Here is a 21,765-nt window from a genome sequence, read left to right as displayed (position 1 = left end):
CCACTCAAAAAAAGTCCATTGTGGGTGTATGGGATTTTTCACTATCTAAACACGGGTGAAATTCACCCGAACAACCAAAAATTGTTGGAGATACTGGTAGCATTATTATGCTCATCCATCCATAAAGGAATGGATGCACTTGTATAATGAATGAACGGACACACAGACTCTCACAACCACACACACACACACACACACACACACACACACACACACACACACACACACACACACACACACACACACACACACACACACACACACACACACACACACACACACACCATATTGATCCAGGTATTACATCTTAATTCTTTATCCATGTTTTGTTCTCACACTCTCTGTTACCTAGGTTACGCTATCCTGCAGGCCATTATGGAGAAAGCGGGCCAGAATGGATGGAAGGTGAGGCTGCACACACACACGCACACGCACACACAGACACACAGAACAGAACGCAAGAGCATGTTAATGACACCCATAATTTTATATGTTGTCGGGCAGAAAGCTCTTATTGGAGCTCTTCACGGGGCCCTAAATTCTGAGAATACCCGAGAGGACCCGAGACCTGCACCGGTCGGATCCATGTTTTATCATAATCACTTGTGGATTCAGGAGATGTTTGTCTACACATCATTCTGTGTAATACCTCAGTGGCTCCGAGAACACTGTGTGACTGTGTGTGTGGCGTGACCGCGACACGCTGCACTGGTGAAAGAGAAACTCAATGAAGTGCTGTTTAACACTTATACCGCCATTGCCGAAGTCCTTTGTCAATTGAAGCCTAATTTTGATACTAACGCTTACCGCCATTGCCGAAGACCTTTTTCAATTGAAGCCTAATTTTGATACTAACGCTTACCGCCATTGCCGAAGACCTTTGTCAATTGAAGCCTAATTTTGATACTAACGCTTACCGCCATTGCCGAAGTCCTTTGTCAATTGAAGCCTAATTTTGATACTAACGCTTACCGCCATTGCCGAAGACCTTTGTCAATTGCGCTTTTATAGTGCATTCGATCGTCCGAGCCATAATGCACAGCACTGGATTCATCTTAGATCGTTGTCGCCATAATAATCCATTCTATCCGTTTCTTTCAATCGCCTGTATCTCCTATTCCTTGTCCCAGATGGCATTTTGGTCAAAACAGCGTTTCTTGACGGCACAGAGCCGGCGATGAGGAGTTCTCCAGTGCACCGGCATATATCGATCATGTAAACAACGGCTGTCTCGGCTCCGTCGAGCTTGCTGGGATAATCCACTTCCGGTCGACTGAAAATGTGGCTTTTCAAAATAAGAGCTTGACTGGAAAAAAATGCTGGCGTGAATTAGGTCCTAATTTTTCAATAAATGATAGCGCTAAATGGGTTAACGTGTGCAATGTTTAAGGCTGGTTTAGGATCAGATTACTGCAGCGCAACAAAAACAAAGTTGAGCTACTGCACGAATAGTTATCTACCATATAGCCTACTGCAGATGTCACTGCCTGCCAGGCTGATTTGAATCGAAAACACCACCATACAATCATTAATTACTCATCGGGTCTCTCGGAATCTCGGAAATCTTGGACCAAAATGCCACAGGTCCACTCAGTGCCGTCATTTGAAATAAATCTCGGAACGGGTTGTAATCGGACCAAATTGTCACGGGTCCGGCAGCACCATCTGGTGGCTGAATTGTGTATACTCGAGAACCGCCAAGCATCCATCTTATTTTCAAAGGCGTTTCACTCAGAAAGGGAGAATCAGGAAGTGAATAATCGCTATATGTAACAGGTCCACCCAAAACATTTTGTAACTGGCAATCATGTCGTTTATAGAAATGAGCCGCAAATCAAGCTTGTTTTGAACCAAAAAATAAACGCAGCAGGGGAAGAAGAATCGGAGATATTACGATTCTAAAAACTGCGTTACCATAGACAGCATAAGCCAGCGGAATTTTCACTTTGTTTTTTTGTTTTGTTTTTCGCACCGGAACCCGAGTGTTACGAGCGCGTGCATGCAGAACAGAGATGTGAACCGTAATCAATTTATATTAAAAAGCCTGTCAAAAGGCGATCTCAGCGACAAGAGTGTTTGGACCAGAAGGCGTCAAAAGACGATCTCGGTGGTAAGTTAACCAGCAACGCATGTCGGGAGCCACGGGTGAGTCTTAACCAGCAACACATGTTGGGAGCCACGGGTGAGTCTTAACCAGCCACGCATGTGTCCGGCCACGCATGTCGGGAGAGCAGTGGAAAGTTGCCTTGTCTGGACTGTCATAATAAGCATGCTCGAAACATGATTCTAGATCTGCTACTTTTGCAAAAAAAAAAAGAAACTAAGCGCACACTTTACGTTACTTGTGTTTTCCACAGGTGAGTGCGATCTGCGTGGAGAGTTTCAACGAGGCAGGGTACCGGCGTCTGCTAGAGGACCTAGACCGACGCCAGGAGAGGAAATACGTCATCGACCTGGAGCCTGAGAGACTGCAGAGCATTCTGGAACAGGTAGAAAACAATACATTACCCATAGTGCCACACTAACTAACCCTATACATTAACTCACCCATGGCGCCATCTGGTGGTTAGACTCTCGTTGCCACAATTCACTGTCAATGGGCGATACTCTTACTTTGAAGCCGTGTTGTCCGGAAACCTCTGAGTCAGGAAGTAAAGGTAGGTAGAAAATACTACATTACCCATAGTGCAACACTAACTAACCCTATATTAACCTGGAGCCCGAGACTGCTCAGCATTCTGGAACAGGTAAATGTAGAAAACATTACATCACCATGGTCTAAACTTTACTTTATCTGCAAAAAAAAGTTGTTTGAGGTTGGCACAAAAATAGTGTCATAAGCAGGATTCAAACCCATGCAGGAGGTATGGATTGAAAGTCTTTTGACTAACGAGCCATGCTAGGAGCTGGCTGCCAGAATGGTTTTCCAGGCTCTAGTAGATTATAATTTATGACAACACGCAACTCATGTAAAAAGAAAGAAAAACCCCGCCCAGTAGGGGATGGGTAAGAAAAGCCCCGCCCAGTAGGGGATGGGTAAGAAAAACCCCGCCCAGTAGGGGATGGGTAAGAAAAGCCCCGCCTAGTAAGGGAGGCGATGTAAATGAACGCTGTACTTGATCATACTACAACATCACCCACAAGCATCAAAAGTAGGAGATCTGCAAGCTTCGAAACGTGTTTTGAGCTTGTACTGTAGATCTGCTACTTTTATTTGTTTTTAATTTGAATCCTGAAAAGAAAAAAAAATGACATTTGAGCTTTCCACCCGACAGAGACGATATATTTAATGCTAGAATGTGTGATGATGATTCAGCCGATATTCCACCGCAGGCATTAACCCCCATGCAGGCTCAGTGCTGGAAACCCCAACCCAACACGCTGACCGATGCAGCGATCCCCAGCATGCCTGTGATTGTGTCTACACTGTGTAGCCACATATAGCGACACATATACAGTACCTCATTAAGATAATGGTGGTTCATGATCTGTGTTGTATGTCCCCTCCTACACTCACTGGCCTCTCTTTACACTGCACAATAAACAGCACCATTTTACTAATTATAATGGATGTACCGCACTTGAAAAACCTCATCACCAAACTCTCGGCACATGTAGTGTACTTAAAGATTATTATTATTTTTTATGGTTCTGTACTTTACCTTGAGTAGGCTATTTGTATATTCTGTTCATAGACCTTCACTCCACTACATTTTAAAGACCAGTAATGCACCTTTGACTCCACTAAATTTCTAGGAAGCGGAAAGGTACATTATGAATTAAAGCCCACTACAACGGATTGACAAGCTCTCAGCGTACTCAAAGAGTTTGGGAAACACATGGCCTACTTCTTTAAAACTAGAACCTCTGGGTGCGCATTTGAAAACAAAGAGGCTGTATATGTAACAAAATCAATATCGATTGTGACATTTATCGGCCAAAATTTGTTTAGAAACAAGCTTCAACAGTTCAGCAAAACATTTTCATGTCCAGAACCCCAAATATTTACAAGTGACTTTGGCGCAATCGAGCCGTGAGCACGAGCCACGTATGAAATTACTTTTATAGAGCTGAAATAAAACTTGACAATCAGTTGGCAGAAAGCCATCTGCCAACTGATTGTCACCAGGGCCGCAAAACTGAAGCAACAGCGAGAGTTGCTTCCACACAGAATAACCTAGGCCTATACATTGTGGACCAATGAGCTGAGAGTGGCGGATAACACTAGAGCTGGGAATCCGATCAGTGTTGCCATGTCCGCTTATTATAAGCGACTTTGGATAGTTTGCAGACTATTTGGCATTGTTTGTAGCGTAGATCGCTTATTTGGGCTTGCTTCCTAATATTGTTGTTTAAACTAAATGAAAACACTGAAAAGGAGCGGAGATCGATAGACAGACAGACATCTCAGCCTGCTTTGCTTTTTAGAACTTAATAATTCCACACACACACCCCCCCCCCCCCCTCCCCCCTATTATAGCAATCCACACAGATCAGAGAGAGAGAGAGAGAGAGAGAGAGAGAGAGAGAGAGAGAGAGAGAGAGAGAGAGACAGAGAGAGAGAGAGAGCGAGAGAGAGAGAGATGTCTCCCCTTGCTGATTTGGACATGAATGTATTCAAGCGCTCTGATTAATAAATGTGTTCTTTGATCGTGAAACGGGAAACATTGTTGTTGTTACATAATCACCTTTTCCGAGGCCATTGTGCACCGATTAAAATCAATTAATTGTATTTGATGAAGGTCAGTGGCTTCATCCTGGCACTGCGGATAATATGGTCTCTGTCGGGGGGAAACCTCATATGTCCAAACCTGTTACTTTTGTGGATTCAAATCCAAAACTAGCAAAAGCAGCAGAAATGTGCCACTTAGCGCCACGTTTTGAGCTTGCAGACCTGCTACTTTTTATGCTTTTGTGTGACGCTGTAGTATGATCACGTAGGGTATTCAAAAAAACACAAAATATTATAATATGGAGATAAGAGGTTGCTGCCCAACAGCGACGAATATAATATTTGGTTTAAATTTAGCCTGTCCCAAACCTTCCGCTCAGACACTACCCGGATATGACACTCATGATACCACATCAACGTTCTGACAGTAATGACAGTGGGGCCTGTCCGTTAGTCAGGGTGATTTAAAATAAACGTTTGATTGATTGATTGATTGATTGATTGATTGATTGACTGATTATACTTTATTAACATGATTATTAACAGTACAGGTAGTACAGTCAAGTCAAGGTTATGCTAAAATGATAACACAAAAATCCCCAAGGGGCTTGTTTCCATTGTGGTCCTTTGTACTCAATTAATTCACTCAAATACAAATATGATACAAAAACATATATTGGAACAAAGCTCAGTAGAATCATAAGGTATATTATTCTTCTACCTGTCATGTTCTAGAATGAGCCAATAGGGGAAGGGGATCAACGGCACGTCATTCTTTGTTTGACCGCTCAAAAACTCGGATGTGTGGCTCAAAGAATATGATAATTAGCAGAATCTGGGAAACTTTAGAATATTTGCCGGCTCCTTTTAATTTTGCACTGCATTGGTGGAACTCGACTTTGTCTCGTTCCTGACCGCATCACTGTCGCGCCAATAATGACGGTAATGCAGACCCTCGAGTGTAATATTGCGATTATACAACAGTTATCAACAAAAACCCTGTAAATTGACTGAGACATGACATTGTCCCTGTTGTTTCAAAGTAGCAGCCCTCAGCTGTCACAGAGGCACCGTCTCGCCAATCAACACAGCTGAGCTGTCAATGTCGGCCCGGTGCAGTCAGTGGATGGGAGGAATTCCAATATATGCTCCAACTGTTCTACAGTACAAGCTTACAGATTGGCTATTTTTGTTGTATAAGTATAAATAAAATATGCTGGGCTGTTAACCATTACTTCTCATCCTCTTCCAAACATTCATCACAGGGTTAGGGTAAATCAATGAGCAAATAAATCAAAATAGCAATATTATCCATTTCTGGGTGCTGGCTGTTTGTTGTTCTCCGGTGCTTGCAAAATATTAAAATATTAGCTTGTCAGCAAAAGCTTTCCTCACAATAAGAGAAAACAGAAAACTACACACTACTATACACTAGTATTGGGCCCTGCGGGACTCCGGGGTATAAGTGGTTAAATAGGAGCTAACTGCATTACTTCCATTGATCCAAAATCCAAAATGTAATGGTCATCGATTGATTGACCATTAAATTAAACATGCTCTGAAAATGCACCTGCATGCAGAGATGTTCAATTGGGCCCTGATCCAGAACCACTGTTCCATTAGATCAGTGGCTCTCGAAGTAGGGTCCAGAGGGAGACCCTCTGGGGTCCTTTTTAGGGGGGCCAGGGGATCCCCATGCAAATGTGCTAATATAGCATCCAAATCAGTTTAAATACTTTAACCCTATGTGTACACGGTGCATCAGAAAGTAGCACATCTACAAACTCAACGTGCCACAATGCAACACCTTGTGAGCTTGTACTGTAGATCTACTGTTACTTACATCTTTGAATATTTTTGAAACATTTCAACAATTGTCATGCGGGTCACTGTCTGGCACAACGTATTTCCACTGGGGGTCGGCATACAAATAAACACATACAGTTTGGGGGTCCTGTGTTGGATGAAAAGGAATGCCACATTGTATTGTTGGTAGAGGACTGCACTGCTCTTGTGTTGAGTGCAGGATACGTGCAGTGGTATACAGTATTGAACAGTGGTATACAGTATTGAACTGCTGCATGCAGTGGACACTGGCTTGGTCTGTACTGTGCTGCTTCAATGGAGCCCTGCATTCTGTCTGACCACTGAGCAGAAACACATCGCACTAAATATGGATGTCTGTGCACTGCTCGCGCACGCACGCACGCACGCACGCACGCACGCACGCACGCACGCACGCACGCACGCACGCACGCACGCACGCACACATGCACGCACACGCATACACACACATTGTAGGACACACAATGTGTTCCTTCGCTTGTCTAATCTCATTAGAGTGTGTCCTGCTTGATGCCCTGAGACAAGCCATGTGACAGGTGTCACCGGTGTGTGTATGCGTGTGCGTGCGTGCGTGCGTGCGTGCGTGCGTGCGTGCGTGCGTGCGTGCGTGCGTGCGTGCGTGCGTGCGTGCGTGCGTGCGTGCATGCGTGCGTGCGTGAGCGCGTGCGTGCGTGCGTGCGTGCGTGCCTGGCCCTTGACCCAGGTTTTTTTGTGCACCGTCCCATTGGTTCTGCCAGCTGTCATCACATCTGAGCCACTGACTGCAGATCTGACGCACGCATGCACACGCGCGTGCGCGCGCGCGCACACACACACACACACACACACACACACACACACACACACACACACACACACACACACACACACACACACAGCAGTATAGCATTGACTCAGTCTCACAGGTATTTGCTCTCAGGCTATTCAGCTACTCATCAATTTACAATTTACAATTTAGGCATTTAGCACTGTGCACGCAGTGCGCACACACGCACGCACAAACGCATGCACGCACAAACGCATGCACACACACACACACACACACACACACACACACACACACACACACAGACACACACACACACACACACACACACACACACACACACACACACACACACACACACACACACACATTACAGTGGCATCATTCCTCTACAGTCTACACAGAGAATGTTCTGTTTGTCTGCCCCCTGCCAGCTTCCCTGCGTGACGCACGAAATGTATCAATTAGGCTGAGTCACTTACAGATGGCTAATGCTATTTTCCAAAAAAAAGATAAGGTCCGCACACTGGAATAAACTATACACCATACCATAGTGGTATATGACATATGTCCATACATATGTCCACTATGGTGTAAGGGACCTTAATAAATATATTTAAGCTTTGAAGCTTGTGTGTGGACCTTACCTATTTTTTCAAGTAACCTCGGCCCGGCACCTGGCTTTAAGTGAGGGGACGTGCGTGCTCTATTGTACTTTTCTATTTTCTAAGTCTTCCTCACACACGCACATGTACACACACACATGTAAACGTGAACACACATACAGGCTCTCGCAAAAATAAAACACAAAAGCACAGGCTCACACTCTCCTTCCCGAGCTGAATTAAAACAATTGCACTACATGTGTTTAAAAAAGCCGATTTGCTCAGACACATTATGACGCACTGTAAATTCTCCTTTCATTGTCAATGGCAAATGTGACGATGAGTTGTGATGAAAAGCTGTATATTTTGAAGGGCTAGATCTGAAGGATCCGTCTTGATCACTTGACTTGAAAAAGTGATATAAAAATGTTTTGAAAGAATCTACCTCCTGGTGGCACTATAATAGGGCAATGTTAAAAGTCAGACATTTGTTTCTCAACGTGGTGCAAATATGCACGCAAAGTTTCACCCCAAATGGACGGTGCATTAAAAGTTTTCCATAATGTCAATCTTAGCTAATCAAAGATGGAATATGAAATTAAAAAAAGATCCGTCTTGATCACATGACCAAATCTGAAAGACTCATTTAGTTTAGCGATAAGAGATAATGTGTAGCGATTTGCGTCATGTTTGGACAAAAACAAAACGCTTTGCTGTCCATCAGGGCCTTAACACACACTTCACCAACCATCTTCATGAGACATTTCACAAGGGTCCACTCCACGGAAAGGCTTGCATATACGTGAAAAGAAAGCACAAATTGACACATTAGAATGGGTCCCCAAGGTCGTGAAGCAATTTACCCCGCAGGGTTGGCTGGTGCGACGATCTGAGCCGCCTCCCTGTGAAAGCCAAGATGAGGTCGGGGGGTGGACCCATTGACACGCTTCGACCGTATAGCGTGAAATCGTACCCAGCTACCGCCGTGTCCGTCAGATTAAATTATGCATGCGTGGCATGAATACGTGATCGCACAGGAAGGGACAGAATAGAGAAAGGTCCACTGTCAAATACAGTGGGTCAATTTAAACACCTATGGCCAGATTCACAACGGAAATTTACGACCAGGTGTAAATGAAGTGCGTAATGAGAGCGTATTAATCCGAATGATCAAGCTCACGTGTCATTCACCAAAGGTGGCGTAATGACTTAATTTGTGCGGATCGCCCGTGTATATCATTTCGCCTCTTTCCCAAGCGATTCGCCTGTTGTTGCCTGGTATAATTGAACATCCACGCCCATTCCACGTCATATAAGGCAACAGGAAATATCTTTCCTCGGGTGAAAAACGTCATCACAGCCTGCACAATGCACAGATCTCCTCATCTCCGAGCTCAGGGGTTCTCAACGTTTTTGGCTGGGGACCCGCGGAAATGCTTTGTTCATGTCTCGCGATGCACCGCACTGCATGAACTGGTAGATCAGCTTATTTTGACAGGCGAGTCTCTCGCAATGTCAACTGACTGAACGTTATAAATTATAAGCTCTCTTATAATGCAACTACAGTTGATGTATTTATTTAAGTTCAACCTCAGGACCAAGGCTATACTTGGCAATTATATTATAAAAGTTTTTTCTATTTAACAATTGCTCACTCACACCTTTGCAGAGGTAAAAAATATATCTGATATCTTTTTTTTATCAGAGCTGCATTGATTAATGAGGGGAAGTCCGTCTTTTAGATTACTATCATCTCACTGTCGTCTGTCTGAATGCCATGGGGAATGGATTTGTTCTGGACACGTACAGTAGCTATTTAAATGTTCAACCATACGGCTGGTAGCCTATATATCCTCTTTGTCAGAGGTAAGTATGCTACAGTATGCTTTCATGATGTCGTCATTAAATGATTCGTGGGACATTTGGCGTTAGTTGGCACTTGGCATAATGGAAGTTTGATGCTGAGGCAAACTTGATTGATCTCATGATGAGATCAATGTAGTACCCTACAGTAGTACCCTACAGCTACGGTTGCCTAATTAATTAATGGCAGCGCAGCGACATTAAGGCATGCATATCTTACCTTTGGAGTAGAGCGCTGAAGAGGTGAGCTGGCTTAAAACTATGACTGGCCGACTTGCAAAATGCCATTCAATATTTTTCATATAATTAGCCCTAGCCCTAGTCAGTCTGCTGTCTGTCTGTCAGACTGTCATGTTTGTGAACCACTGCATGCATATAGGCATACAAGCGCAAGCTGCGTGATACTCGGCTATAGGCTATCATTTTTTTATGTGTTGACCAATGTTGGGGACACAGCCTACATATTTATGTATAGAAATAGTTCTAAGCTTGCAGAGTTAGCGTACATCAGTGGTTCCCAAAGTGGGGTCCGGGAACCCCCAGGGGTCCTTGAGGGAGTTCCAGGGGGTCTTCAGCTAATTGATAGTTAGGAACCAAATGGACCCTTATGGGACTGTAACTCTGAGTGTACAAATGGAATGAAATGGAACCGAGGGTCCATTTGGTTCCATTTGTACATTATCAGAGTTACATTAACATTGATTTTACAATATAAATTGGTGACCCATAGATATAAATGCCATTAAATGGGGGGTCTGTAGCCTAATGCATGTCAAACTGGGGGGTCCTTGAAAATAAAATGGTTGAGGGTCACTGCTAGAGCTGTAAACATCTTCTCTTATGGAGGTCCTTGGCATATATTTTCTAATGGGGGTCCGTGGGCTAATTAGTGTCAATTTGGGGGAAAAGTTTGGGAACCACTGGCGTACATGAACATCCTGGATGTGTAGTTGTGTACCGTATGGACAGAGACTAAATGGCATTTACACAGCTAATGACTTTTAAATCGAATAACACTGTTCGATTTCCTTTACAGTCTCACAACTGAACCCACATGATTAGATGTGAGATGAGAACTACTTAATTTATTATCTCTCTCTCTCTCTCTCTCTCTCTCTCTCTCTCTCTCTCTCTCTCTCTCTCTCTCCCCCAGGCAGTCAGTATGGGTAAACACGTGAAGGGTTATCACTACATCGTCGCTAACCTGGTAAGAAAATCAACATTCTTTGCAAAATATTTTGTTGCCTTTATAAGAAGAAAAATATAATCCCTATTATTATTATTATTATTATTATTATTATTGTTATTATTATTATTATTATTATTATTATTGTTGTTGTTACATACAACTCTTAAATGATGCAGACTTTCATAGACTGACCAGTTGACAAAACGACAGGAATGTGTTGACAGAGATTGTTCTCAGTCAGTATCAGCTCATTCTATGAATGTATACTTGTCTTCACTGAATGATATTCTTGAAAATGGCTGATCTACAAGCTCACAACAACTAGACATACAGTACATGCATGCTTTAGCACAAAAGCTAAAGATATTATTTAGATAACATGTTATTTAGAAATGATGCTATGTTTGGTATTTACCTGGCACAATGCATTTATTGACAATTATATAAAATTAAATTATTTAAAATGTTACAAAATTATAGCTCATGTGTTGTGTATGTCCACAATCAAACAAAATCAGAGCAGACGTACAGTACATCACAAACATAGACACAATACCAAAAGAAAATAGTTTTGTTGAAGCACTTGTTTGTTGACTTCAGTGTTTCGAGCATCTGATAAAGGCCTAGATTGTGACATTTTAGCACATTTAGCCAAGCTGTCCTGAACAAAGTCACTGCACTCGGAGGGAGTTGGACACAACTTCAGTAAATGAAATATTGCCCTAATTTCTACCCCAGACATTGCAGTTCCACCACAGTCGCAGTGGGACAGACAGTGAGAAAGGGGCTAATGTGTTCAGGTCAAACTAGATTGTCTCTTAAAGCTTTTAGCAATTACATTAGCATCCACCCATCCAGGGTAACCCTTCAATTCAACAGTTCTCTGTTCTTCAATATCTCTCCATCACCATCACCGCCATCCTCCTCCTCCTCCATCATAATCATCATCATCATCATCATCATCTCGTCTTTCCATCTGTGTTACATCAATATTATTTTGATCTTCCCTTTCTCTCTCCTCATTTCTCTTTGGTTTTTATTTTTATTTCACTCCGTTTTTTCCCCCTCCCCTACTCTACTCTCATACCTTCATGATATCCACACATTCTATACTGTCTCTATCCTCTCCATTCTATCCATTCCATTCTATACTGTCTTATTATATCCTCTCCATTCCATCCAATAACATCCAATAACAGCCTTTGGATGACATAAGGAACAGTAACACACAACACAACACAACATACAGTAAAGACGATACATAGAATCCCAAAAATACTTCCATGTTGGAGAGGCCGTTAATGCTTAACGCTGCAATAGCCTTGTGGACAGAACTCATGCTCAAGCGAGGTTTTTCTCCCATCTCAAAGTTCTATAGCCTACTGTATCTCCATCCAGATGGCATTATTGTTGTTAAGTTCTATAGCCTACTGTATCTCCATCCAGATGGCATTATTGCGACATGATGATTGAGGGGGCGATCAGTGTCATTTGCTATTCAAGTGGCTCTCAAAGTGGCGTCTGGGGACCCATTCCAGAAGTGTGCAGCAAAACTGTTCAGAATCAGTTTAACCACTTTAAATGTACTGTACACAATCTACAAACTCACAAATGCAATGTGACATGTTGTGAGCTTGTAGGAATTCCCTGCCATAAAATCTTCTCATGGCCCATAGTCAAATACATATTCATTTGGGGGTGCTTGACAATTGCACAATATAAAGGACAACTTTAGTTAGGCAACGTCTTTGTCAATAGACTTTCTTCAGGCATCTCATTGACCGAAACGTTGCCTAACTAAAGTTGTCCTGTTTAGGCAAGTGTAGAAGTTGCGCAGGTCATTTTATTGTTTACTGATATCTGATCCCTGCCTATGCAGGGCGTTAAAGACATATTCCTTAATCGTCTGGGATGCAGTGTTTAAAAGTATCTCTCCATTGTCTGGGTTGCAATGTTTTAGAGACAAGGGCCTCATTAAGGGCCTTGGGTACGCACAGGTATTATACTTATAATTATGCACATATGAGAGTCTGATTCCGCATCCGTTTATTTTGGTCTTTGGATTTTGTTGAACATATACACTCAAACTCACATATGCTCGTAGCAGACTGATTTGCCTCAAACCTTAGACGTTGTCTCTCCATTCTGTTGGTTTCAGGGCTTCAAGGACATGTCTCTGGAGAGGTTCATGCATGGCGGAGCTAACGTGACAGGCTTCCAGCTAGTGGACTTCAGTAGGCCCATCGTCATCAAGCTGATGCAGCGCTGGAACAAACTGGACCAGAGGGAATACCCCGGATCCGACAGCCCACCCAAGGTATGGGGAAACTACTGTGAAACCAAATGATTTTGCTCCGTCGCATGCCGGCCGGTGTGGCGTGCCGAGAACAGCTGGTCGTACCAGCTCACGAAGCCATGTCATCCAATTAAACTAAATCAATTTCTATGTAGCAAGATCACCTGATGCATGTAGTGCAGGAATACACACAATGATTAGTCTTTAGGGTGGTTGTGTTCCATTTGATATCCTTCTGCTATCACAGCAGCTCACAAATCTTGCTGCTGTGTTTGCACATTGTTGTACTTCGCCCAGCAGATATGGGAGTTTTTTTTGTCATTCGTCATGTTTTCAAAATCTCCATGCATGGTTGAGTGTAATCTGTGGGAAGTATGTGTCTCTGATGTCTTGGTACAATGGACAGCTGGTTAGGAAGTGTAGCTTAGTTTCCACTTCATTTTGTGTGCAGTGGGTGCATAGTCTGTCTTCTCTCGGGAGACCGGTCTGCATGACGGCCTTTCTCGATCGCAAGACTGTGCTCACTGAGTCCTTGCTACTACAGTAGTTAAGATTTGTCTTTGTTTTGGGTCGGTCACGGTGTATTCTGCCACAGTGTATTCTCTGTTCAGGGCCAGATAGAATTCTAGTTAGTGTGGTTAAATGAGCGATACTTTGCCGCACTACTCCTCCCACAGTTTTTGCCGCACACACTCGAGCCATATGTCAAATCGACCGGATTCATCGGGAATCGTGTGCTTGCTCATTGCTAAGAGATCCGTTGTATAGTTTAATTGATATTAATTAATTCGTTCTCCATAGACTTATAATGGGAAGATCGAAGACTAATTAAGGCTCCAATTTAAGTATTTTTTCCTTTGGAGACCATAAGCGCCATATTTACAAGACTTGGGGGGAGGTTCATAATAATTATTAAAATTAATTGAATGAATTATTACATCAGTCGGCCTCATGGTGGCGCTATAACAGCCCACTTCGCATTTTTCCCTATAACTCTTGAACCGTAAGTCGTAAAATCTAAATTTATTTTTCCATAGACTTATAATGGGAAGATCGAAGACTAATTAAGGCTCCAATTTAAGTATTTTTTCCTTTGGAGACCATAAGCGCCATATTTACAAGACTTGGGGGGAGGTTCATAATAATTATTAAAATTAATTATCCAAATCCAAATCTCACAAGAATCGACACACATGATCTCCGGACCTATCCAATTAAAACACCAACTGCAGAATTTTGGCAGTGCGTATCGTTCGGCCGTAATCGTCGTCCGAAGATAGTAGGAGGGGCCTATTTAAATGCCATAAATCACGAATGAAATGTCCAATCCATCCCAAATTTGAATCACATGTCGGGGGTGGTTCAATCAACCAAGTTCCAAAAGCAATTACATTTTCATCCATAGGGGGCGCCGCAAATGCGAGAAATTTAACCGTTTGTCGCAAAATCGTGATTTTTGGGGGATAAATCCCCTCAGGGGTGACGTGACATTGTAATTGGCTGGCAAAATTAGTGGGAGGGGCCTATGTAAGCGACTGCGGCAACCACACTTTGCAATTTTTCAAAATTGCGACCTTTCTAGTTTACTCTGCTTTTGTGTTGCTTCTTTCTAATGTGTCAAATAGTTTTCCTTTTGCTGTTTTATAATTTGGCTTAGTCCAATAGGCTTTATATCTGGTGGCTCTGTGTGTGTTTGTGCACTGAGTTCCAGGGTCAGCTGACTGAGGGGGCATCTCTCTAGAGTTTCGCTGTGTGTGAGTTCTTTATGGAGTGCATCTGGGTCACTTTATTTTAGGTGGTTGTAGAATTTAAGTGCTCTCTTTTTTATGGTGTATTGTGGGTGGGTATCGTCCTAATTCTGCCCTGCATGCATTGTTTGGTGTTTTTCGCTGAGTCCGGAGAATGGATTTGCAGTGTGTATAGGGTCTTGGTTTGGTGTTTATCCCATATTTCGAGTTTATGGTTTGCTAATGATCCCCAGATCTCGCAACCATAGAGGAAAATTGGTTCTATCACAGAGTCGAGTATTTTAAGCCGGGTTTAATTTGGATGTCTATTTTGACGTTTCTTTTGATGGCATAGATTAGAAGGCCCTTCTTGCCTTGTCTCTCGGGTCCTTTACAGCTTGGTTGAATTGTATTTAGGAAAATGTTGTGTTTTTTGCGGCTGGATCTTTTTTGAAATATCATGATTTTAGACTTAGTTACGTTCACTGTCAGGGCCCACGTCTGGGAGAATATGTGTATAGGAGATCAAGTTGCTGTAGTCCTTCCTTGACAGCAGCAGCAGGTCATCTGCACAGTGACAGTGCGTGACCAGGTACACACACTGCAGGACTGCACACAGATGTGCATCCATATGTGCAATCTGTGCGCACACACACACACACACACACACACACACACACACACACACACACACACACACACACACACACACACACACACAACCCTTCGTGCCGTGTGTCTCTTCATGCCACCCTGCGTCAGTGATGCATCATATGAACCAATTAGAAAGCGGCTTCGACAGCTGGTTAAGCTGTAGGTCACAGTGTTTGACATGCATGATGAGTCACAGAGAGTGACACCTGGAGCCAGTGCTTATTCACACCCTATTTTCTTACACTTTGATCTCGTTTTTGTTTAGTTTTTCTTTTGTAAATCAATGCACTACTACTGTACGTGATCATACTACAGTGTCACACAAAAGCATAAAAAGTAGCAGATCCATAAGTTCAAAACACGGTGCAAAGTTTTGTAGATCTGCTTATTTTTTTCTTTTTTTCATGTCTTTTTTTTGTGGCTTTCGCCTTTATTTTATATATTTTATGGAGTAGGCTGACAGGAAATGGGGAGAGAGATGGGGGGAAAGACATGCAGTGAAGGCCGTCGGGATCGAGAGTCGAACCCGCGGCACACTGCCAGACTGGATTACCAGCCAAGGTGCCTGGACCACTGAGCCATGGCCCAGGCCAGATCTGCTTCTTTTGATACTTTTAATTTGAATCCTGAAAAGTAACAATTTGGGGCATTTCACCCAACAGAGACAATAAACATTAGGCCACAGACCCACATTTGTATACATTTATAATTTTTCATCTCTGGGACCCCATTCTATAATGTAAAATTCTAACTCAGAGAGTGAACACTCTTGAAGTTACAGACCCGTAACTCCTGAGCGACCCCTGGGGCGGTCCCCGGACCCCACTTTGAGAACCGCTGTAATTTAACCAATCACGCTGCTACAGCCTTCGGCGAAGGCTGTAGCAGTGTGATTGGTTAAATCATGCTCCCACAGCGAAGGCCCTTCGCTGTGGGCACAGCTGTTTAGCCGATCAGTGTTGTGACTTTTGAGGATGGGAGTGACGGATTGGCCAGTGCCACAGTGACAGAAAGCATTATAGCTACAGAGTATAAGGCTCGATGCCAAAACTCTTTCAGATAGCAGCTCCCAAGGGCTGCCAGTAAAATGTTTTAATACGCTAATGTTTCTAGACAATCAATGCCAAGCAACATCAATTTGGTGCTTTTTGGGAAACATTCAACTAGCAACGCTGTTTAGCTTGTTTGTGTGTTAAAACAGCCAAAAGTCAGAGAAAACATCACTGCCCCGGGGGGAAGGTTAGAGTTTATTTGTCTCCGGTGTGTTAGGGTAAGGTTGGGCGCTACACTCCTTCTGCCAACCTGGGGATAGCAACGGACTTCATGCTTCCTTCAATGCATGAGGAGTCCAAGCAGCTTCTTTTCACCTGACAGGGGGGAGTTTCCACGATTGGACGTAGCACGTGGAAGGAACACGTTATTCCAACCAGTTCCTTTCCCCTCCATTGGACGCCCCGGCTGGCCAGGGGAAGGCAGTATAGGGTGTACCAAAATCTCCTGGAGGGGGCGTCAACATATGTGTCACGTGGTAGCGGCCGCCATACTTGTTGGCTTGTCTGGTTTGTTTACATTGAGCGACTATCAGGTGTGTTTGTATACGTTCTTTTTTTGACCTCACAATGGTGCAGACTTGCTCAGTAAATAAGTGCCACAGCAGGTCACGTCGAGGGAATGAGCCAGAAAACGGAATTAGATTTTCAGCTTTCCAGCATGGAGACAGCATCAAGAAACCCAGATTGACGAGTTTACAAAAATACGTAGAATGGCTTGGATCTCGGCTGTACGGCGCACGGGCGCAGAGACATAACGTTCAACAAAGTATCTAAGCACAGCCGTGTTTGTTCACAACATTTTCCTTGTCCTTGTAATGTATTTGGGCCCGACGTTCTTTCTATCCATCCTGGTGTTGGTTCACTATGTTGTCGCCAAGAACGAGCTCAATATTTACAAAAACATACCACCGTCACTCTATTCTGAGTGATGTGGGCTAGAATTTAATGCCCACGAGAGGGCCGTCCCTAGCTTTTCAGACGCCGCCCCCCTCTTGGTGACGTACACGTTTTCACACGCTATAGAGACCAGGATTGCTGCATGTTTTTTGTGAGGGTACCTAGGGGACATGGGGAGAACATGCAAACTCCAAACAGAAAGGCCCTTTTGCCAACCCATGCACCTAGGGTATGGGCTCTGATGACACGCCCCCAGTGCCCACAGCGTTTGCGACCCCTTTGACGTTTTACCAGAATGCACTGACCCGTAGACTCTTACAAATAGAGGGGTTCCTTGAGGGGGTTCCAAATCGACTCTTGCAGGCCTGCCTCTGAGAGTGTACGGACGAGTTATGGGGGTCCTTGAAATTAAAAGGTCTGAGAACCAATGAAATAGACTGTTCCAGGTGAATCACAGCCAACAAGTCCCCCCATAAAGAGCAGGCTGAGTGGCAGTAGACTTAATTATAATCAATCAATCAGTTGAGTTGTCAACGCATTCTCACACCCGTGCCATCATTTTGACCCTGCAGCATTCCGCATTCCAGTGTGTGCGTTGGGCGAGAGTGGGCCATATGTTGTCCCAAGCTGTCACTATAGGACTACTTGACAATATGTTGTGGCCGTGGCAGGTTCCATATCATCGTTGTCGGGTGGAAACCTCATTACGTCCAAAATTCACAATTCAAAAGTAGCAAGTCTACTAGCTCAAAACGCGTTGCTTCGCACTGTGTTGCGACCTTGTGGGATGCTGGTGGGGGCTTTTGTGTGATGTGTTGTGTTTAGAAGATGACAGTCTGTTTGATGTAGTGTACTCACCATATATTCCACTTTGCCATCTTTCTATAAATCCCTTTCATTGGCTCTGTCTGGAGTCCTCCTGTTTTTACTAACCTCACTTCACACCCTCTTTCTTTCACATATCTCATCCCATCTGACAAAACATAACTGCCTCCTTCATAATACCCCCCCCCCCCCCCCCCCTCTCTCTCTCTCTCTCTCTCTCTCTCTCTCTCTCTCTATCTCTCTCTCTCTCTCTCTCTCTCTCTCTCTCTCTTCTCTCTCTGTCTCTCTCTCTCTTTCTCTCTCTGTCTCTCTCTCTCTTTCTCTCTCTGTCTCTCTGTCTCTCTGTCTTTGTCAGTACACTATTGGCTGGGTACTGTCAGATGAGTTGCTAGTTGCATATATAACTGGAAATATATCCACCAAACCATTAAAATACATCAGCCGCTCCTGTCACCCCTGTATAGCTCTGCAGGTGCAGGACACGCACGCACACGCACACACACGCGCACACACACGGTGTGCAAGGTGATACAGAAAGTCATGGCCGTTTTTATCACCCAGGGAAGCGTGTTAATTGTGTCATCATCATTCTCATATTTACCTGATAAATCCTCATTAGCCGCTGGCAGCTCCATCAATTGTCCTCCGCTGTTTGCTTATTACTAGACTGCTGCAGACACTGTTTATCAGTCAGACACTCTCTCTCCAAGATTAAATCATTTATTGTGATGGTATTGCATTGTTTGGGGGTGTGGCTCTGCATCTGTTATATCAGTGGTTTTTAACCCTTTTCACGCCGAGGTCCATTATGTATTCAGCGTGTGAGCCACGGCTCACTATTTGATGAGATTTAGCCTCCCAGACCCAAGACTTTTTGTTGTCGTCGGATATGATTTTGTCCACAATACCATCGCTGTATTGATGTGGTACCATAGGCGAGATAACAGGCACACGTTCATCAAACTGACTTCTACAAAATTACATTCTCTAAATGACAATTCTTCTAAGTTCTAGAATTCTTCTCGACTTCTTCTAAATTAAGTAATGCAGGTGTTTAACAATAATTTAACTCTTGAGAGCATAAAATTAAAACAAATGGTTTCATTTTACACTCTCAAGAGTTAAAAATCAAACTAGAAATGCACTCTGTCAAGCTGCCAACTTGCGCCTTGCACACAAGTAGGCCATGTAAGGCCTATACTTGTGCACAAGCAGAGCACGACATGAGGTGCGCTCACCACTGCTGGTACGACTGCTGCCCTGAGTCCTAAAGCTCACTGCTGCTGTCTGGGTATGACTGCTACTCTGAGTTCCTATAGAGCTCTCTGTCTGGGTACGACTGCTACGCGGAGTCCTAGAGGTCTCTGCTATCTGTCTGGGTACGACTGCTGCTCTGAGTCCTAGAGCTCTCTGCTGTCTGGGCACGACTGCTGCTCTGAGTTCTAGAGCTCTCTGCTATTCTAAATCATTTAAACCCGTTATTGACCTTATAGCAACCTTGAAACATAGTTACCGGTATGTCACCAAGAATGGTGGTCCCTTGGTGGCAGTGCTTAATTTCAGCCGGAGCTTGGCGGAGCTCAGCTCCGGTACCTGTCACTTGAGCTCCCCTACCTGTAGAGGCAGCTCCGGTAGCTGTAGAGGGCGCTCCGCCACCCCAAATGCACATTACAATATACAATACGTCGCTATTATTATTTTAGTTTCATTTTCAAGTCAACTAGGCTTCTTCCTCGTCATAGTTACTTCTATTTCCAGTACGATTCCAAAATAAAACATGGCTTGAATGATCGCATTGCAAGTACAAACAAAAAAACACTCTTATTTTGAAATGTGTGCCCGTTTTGAGAGGAAATAGGTGGCTATGGAACCCCGGCGTCGTGAGGCTTGACGCCTCACTGTTGACGGTGCCGGGTGCGTAAATAAAAACAACTCCAAAAACAACAATAAAAACATACTTTTATGGAGCAATAGAAGTTCTGCTACTTGGAGTTTATAGCCTTGGGGACAGCATGCGTTTTGTTTTCAAAACAAAATGGTGAGTTCTTATGAACAGAACTGGCTGCATTGCCAAATCTCGCAAAGACACTCGGCTTTACAACATGGCTCAATCAGAATCACTGGTTGAGAACCACTGTGATTTACTGTATGAACAGAATCATCTGCATGACACACACACACTCTGAGATGACACAACCCCTGAAGCAGAGCTTGGACTGGCTTACTTACCGGTACTTACTTACTTATTGAATAATCAGAAATGTAAACAGTACGTGGTACAGAGTAAGACATTACATTTAATAATAACACAAAAACGTACACTCAAGCTGGGGTGCTCTTATCATCATACATCATCATACATCAACCAATCATCACATTCCGTGCTACAAACACAAACACCCTACTACACACTGCTGTGCATAGGAGGGGCTAGCGCCCCTCAAAAAGTCCCGGGACTGGTTTCCATTGTGGTCCTATGTATTAAATTGATCAACATACAGTAGCATACACCATTAACACAATAATATATACATGTCATCAACATACAACTATGCAGTGATTCTCAACCTACCTACAGGATACTGCAAGTGGCCCCCCAAATAATTGGCTAAATACTAGGATTAGTATAACTATTATTATAATAACCATAATGCAAACCCCCCCCCCCAAAAAAAAAACAACCAATCCAATTCTTTATGACTTTGTAAGTTCCTATTGTGAAAGTGCAGGCGTTGTGCGGGTCATTTTATTGTATTATCTGCGTTGATCCCTGCTTATGCTCCCGTCTCTTTGGTCTGAGACTATTTTCCCCCCTTAAAACCGTGAGAAATTAGATTTAATTTTGATAGTAACTTACATAGTAACAACCCATTTTGTGCTTTTTCCCCAAAGTGTCATAAAGTGCAGAATAACGCGGCAAAACAAAGGAGACCAAAAATCTGAAATTAGAAAATAAAATATATTCAAAACAAATACTTCATTATATTATAATTGCATATATTATACATAATTTCAAATTAAATCAATCCTTTCAAATCAACCACCGGGGGGGCGACTGTGGCTCAAGAGGTAGAGCAGGTCGTCCAATGATCCATGGGTCGGCGGTTCGAATCCCGGCTCCTCCTGGCTACATGTCGAAGTGTCCTTGGGCAAGACACTGAACCCCAAATTGCTCCCGATGTGCTGGTTGGTACCTTGCATGGTTTCCGCCGCAATCGGTGTATGAATGTGTGTGTGAATGGGTGAATGTAATGCACAATCTATGTAAAGCGCCTTGGATAAAGGCGCTATATAAATGCACCATTTATAATATAAATAAAGTAATCAAGCATTATAAATCAGGCATTTTTATATAAAGTAAATCAAACATTATA

At 43.4% G+C, this 21,765-nt stretch overlaps 1 protein-coding gene across 2 annotated transcripts in view; it reads left to right on the top strand.

Annotated features, from left to right (window-relative positions):
- gria4a (glutamate receptor, ionotropic, AMPA 4a) overlaps positions 1-21,765 on the top strand; it is a gene marked incomplete at both ends in the record, with an annotated part of 202,311 nt that overhangs the window by 82,206 nt on the left and 98,340 nt on the right. For both annotated transcript variants that reach the window (XM_079515075.1, XM_079515074.1), the window contains 4 exons: positions 353-405; positions 2,358-2,489; positions 10,905-10,958; positions 13,099-13,257. In XM_079515075.1, the coding sequence (XP_079371201.1) occupies positions 353-405; positions 2,358-2,489; positions 10,905-10,958; positions 13,099-13,257 (398 nt within the window). The remainder of the gene's footprint in view (positions 1-352; positions 406-2,357; positions 2,490-10,904; positions 10,959-13,098; positions 13,258-21,765) is intronic.

The sequence above is a fragment of the Electrona antarctica genome (assembly GCF_951216825.1).
Source record: "Electrona antarctica genome assembly, chromosome: 11".
NCBI classification, from domain to species: Eukaryota; Metazoa; Chordata; class Actinopteri; order Myctophiformes; family Myctophidae; genus Electrona; species Electrona antarctica.
Note: the sequence above shows the minus strand (reverse complement) of the source record. Positions and strands in the feature narration are given on the sequence as shown.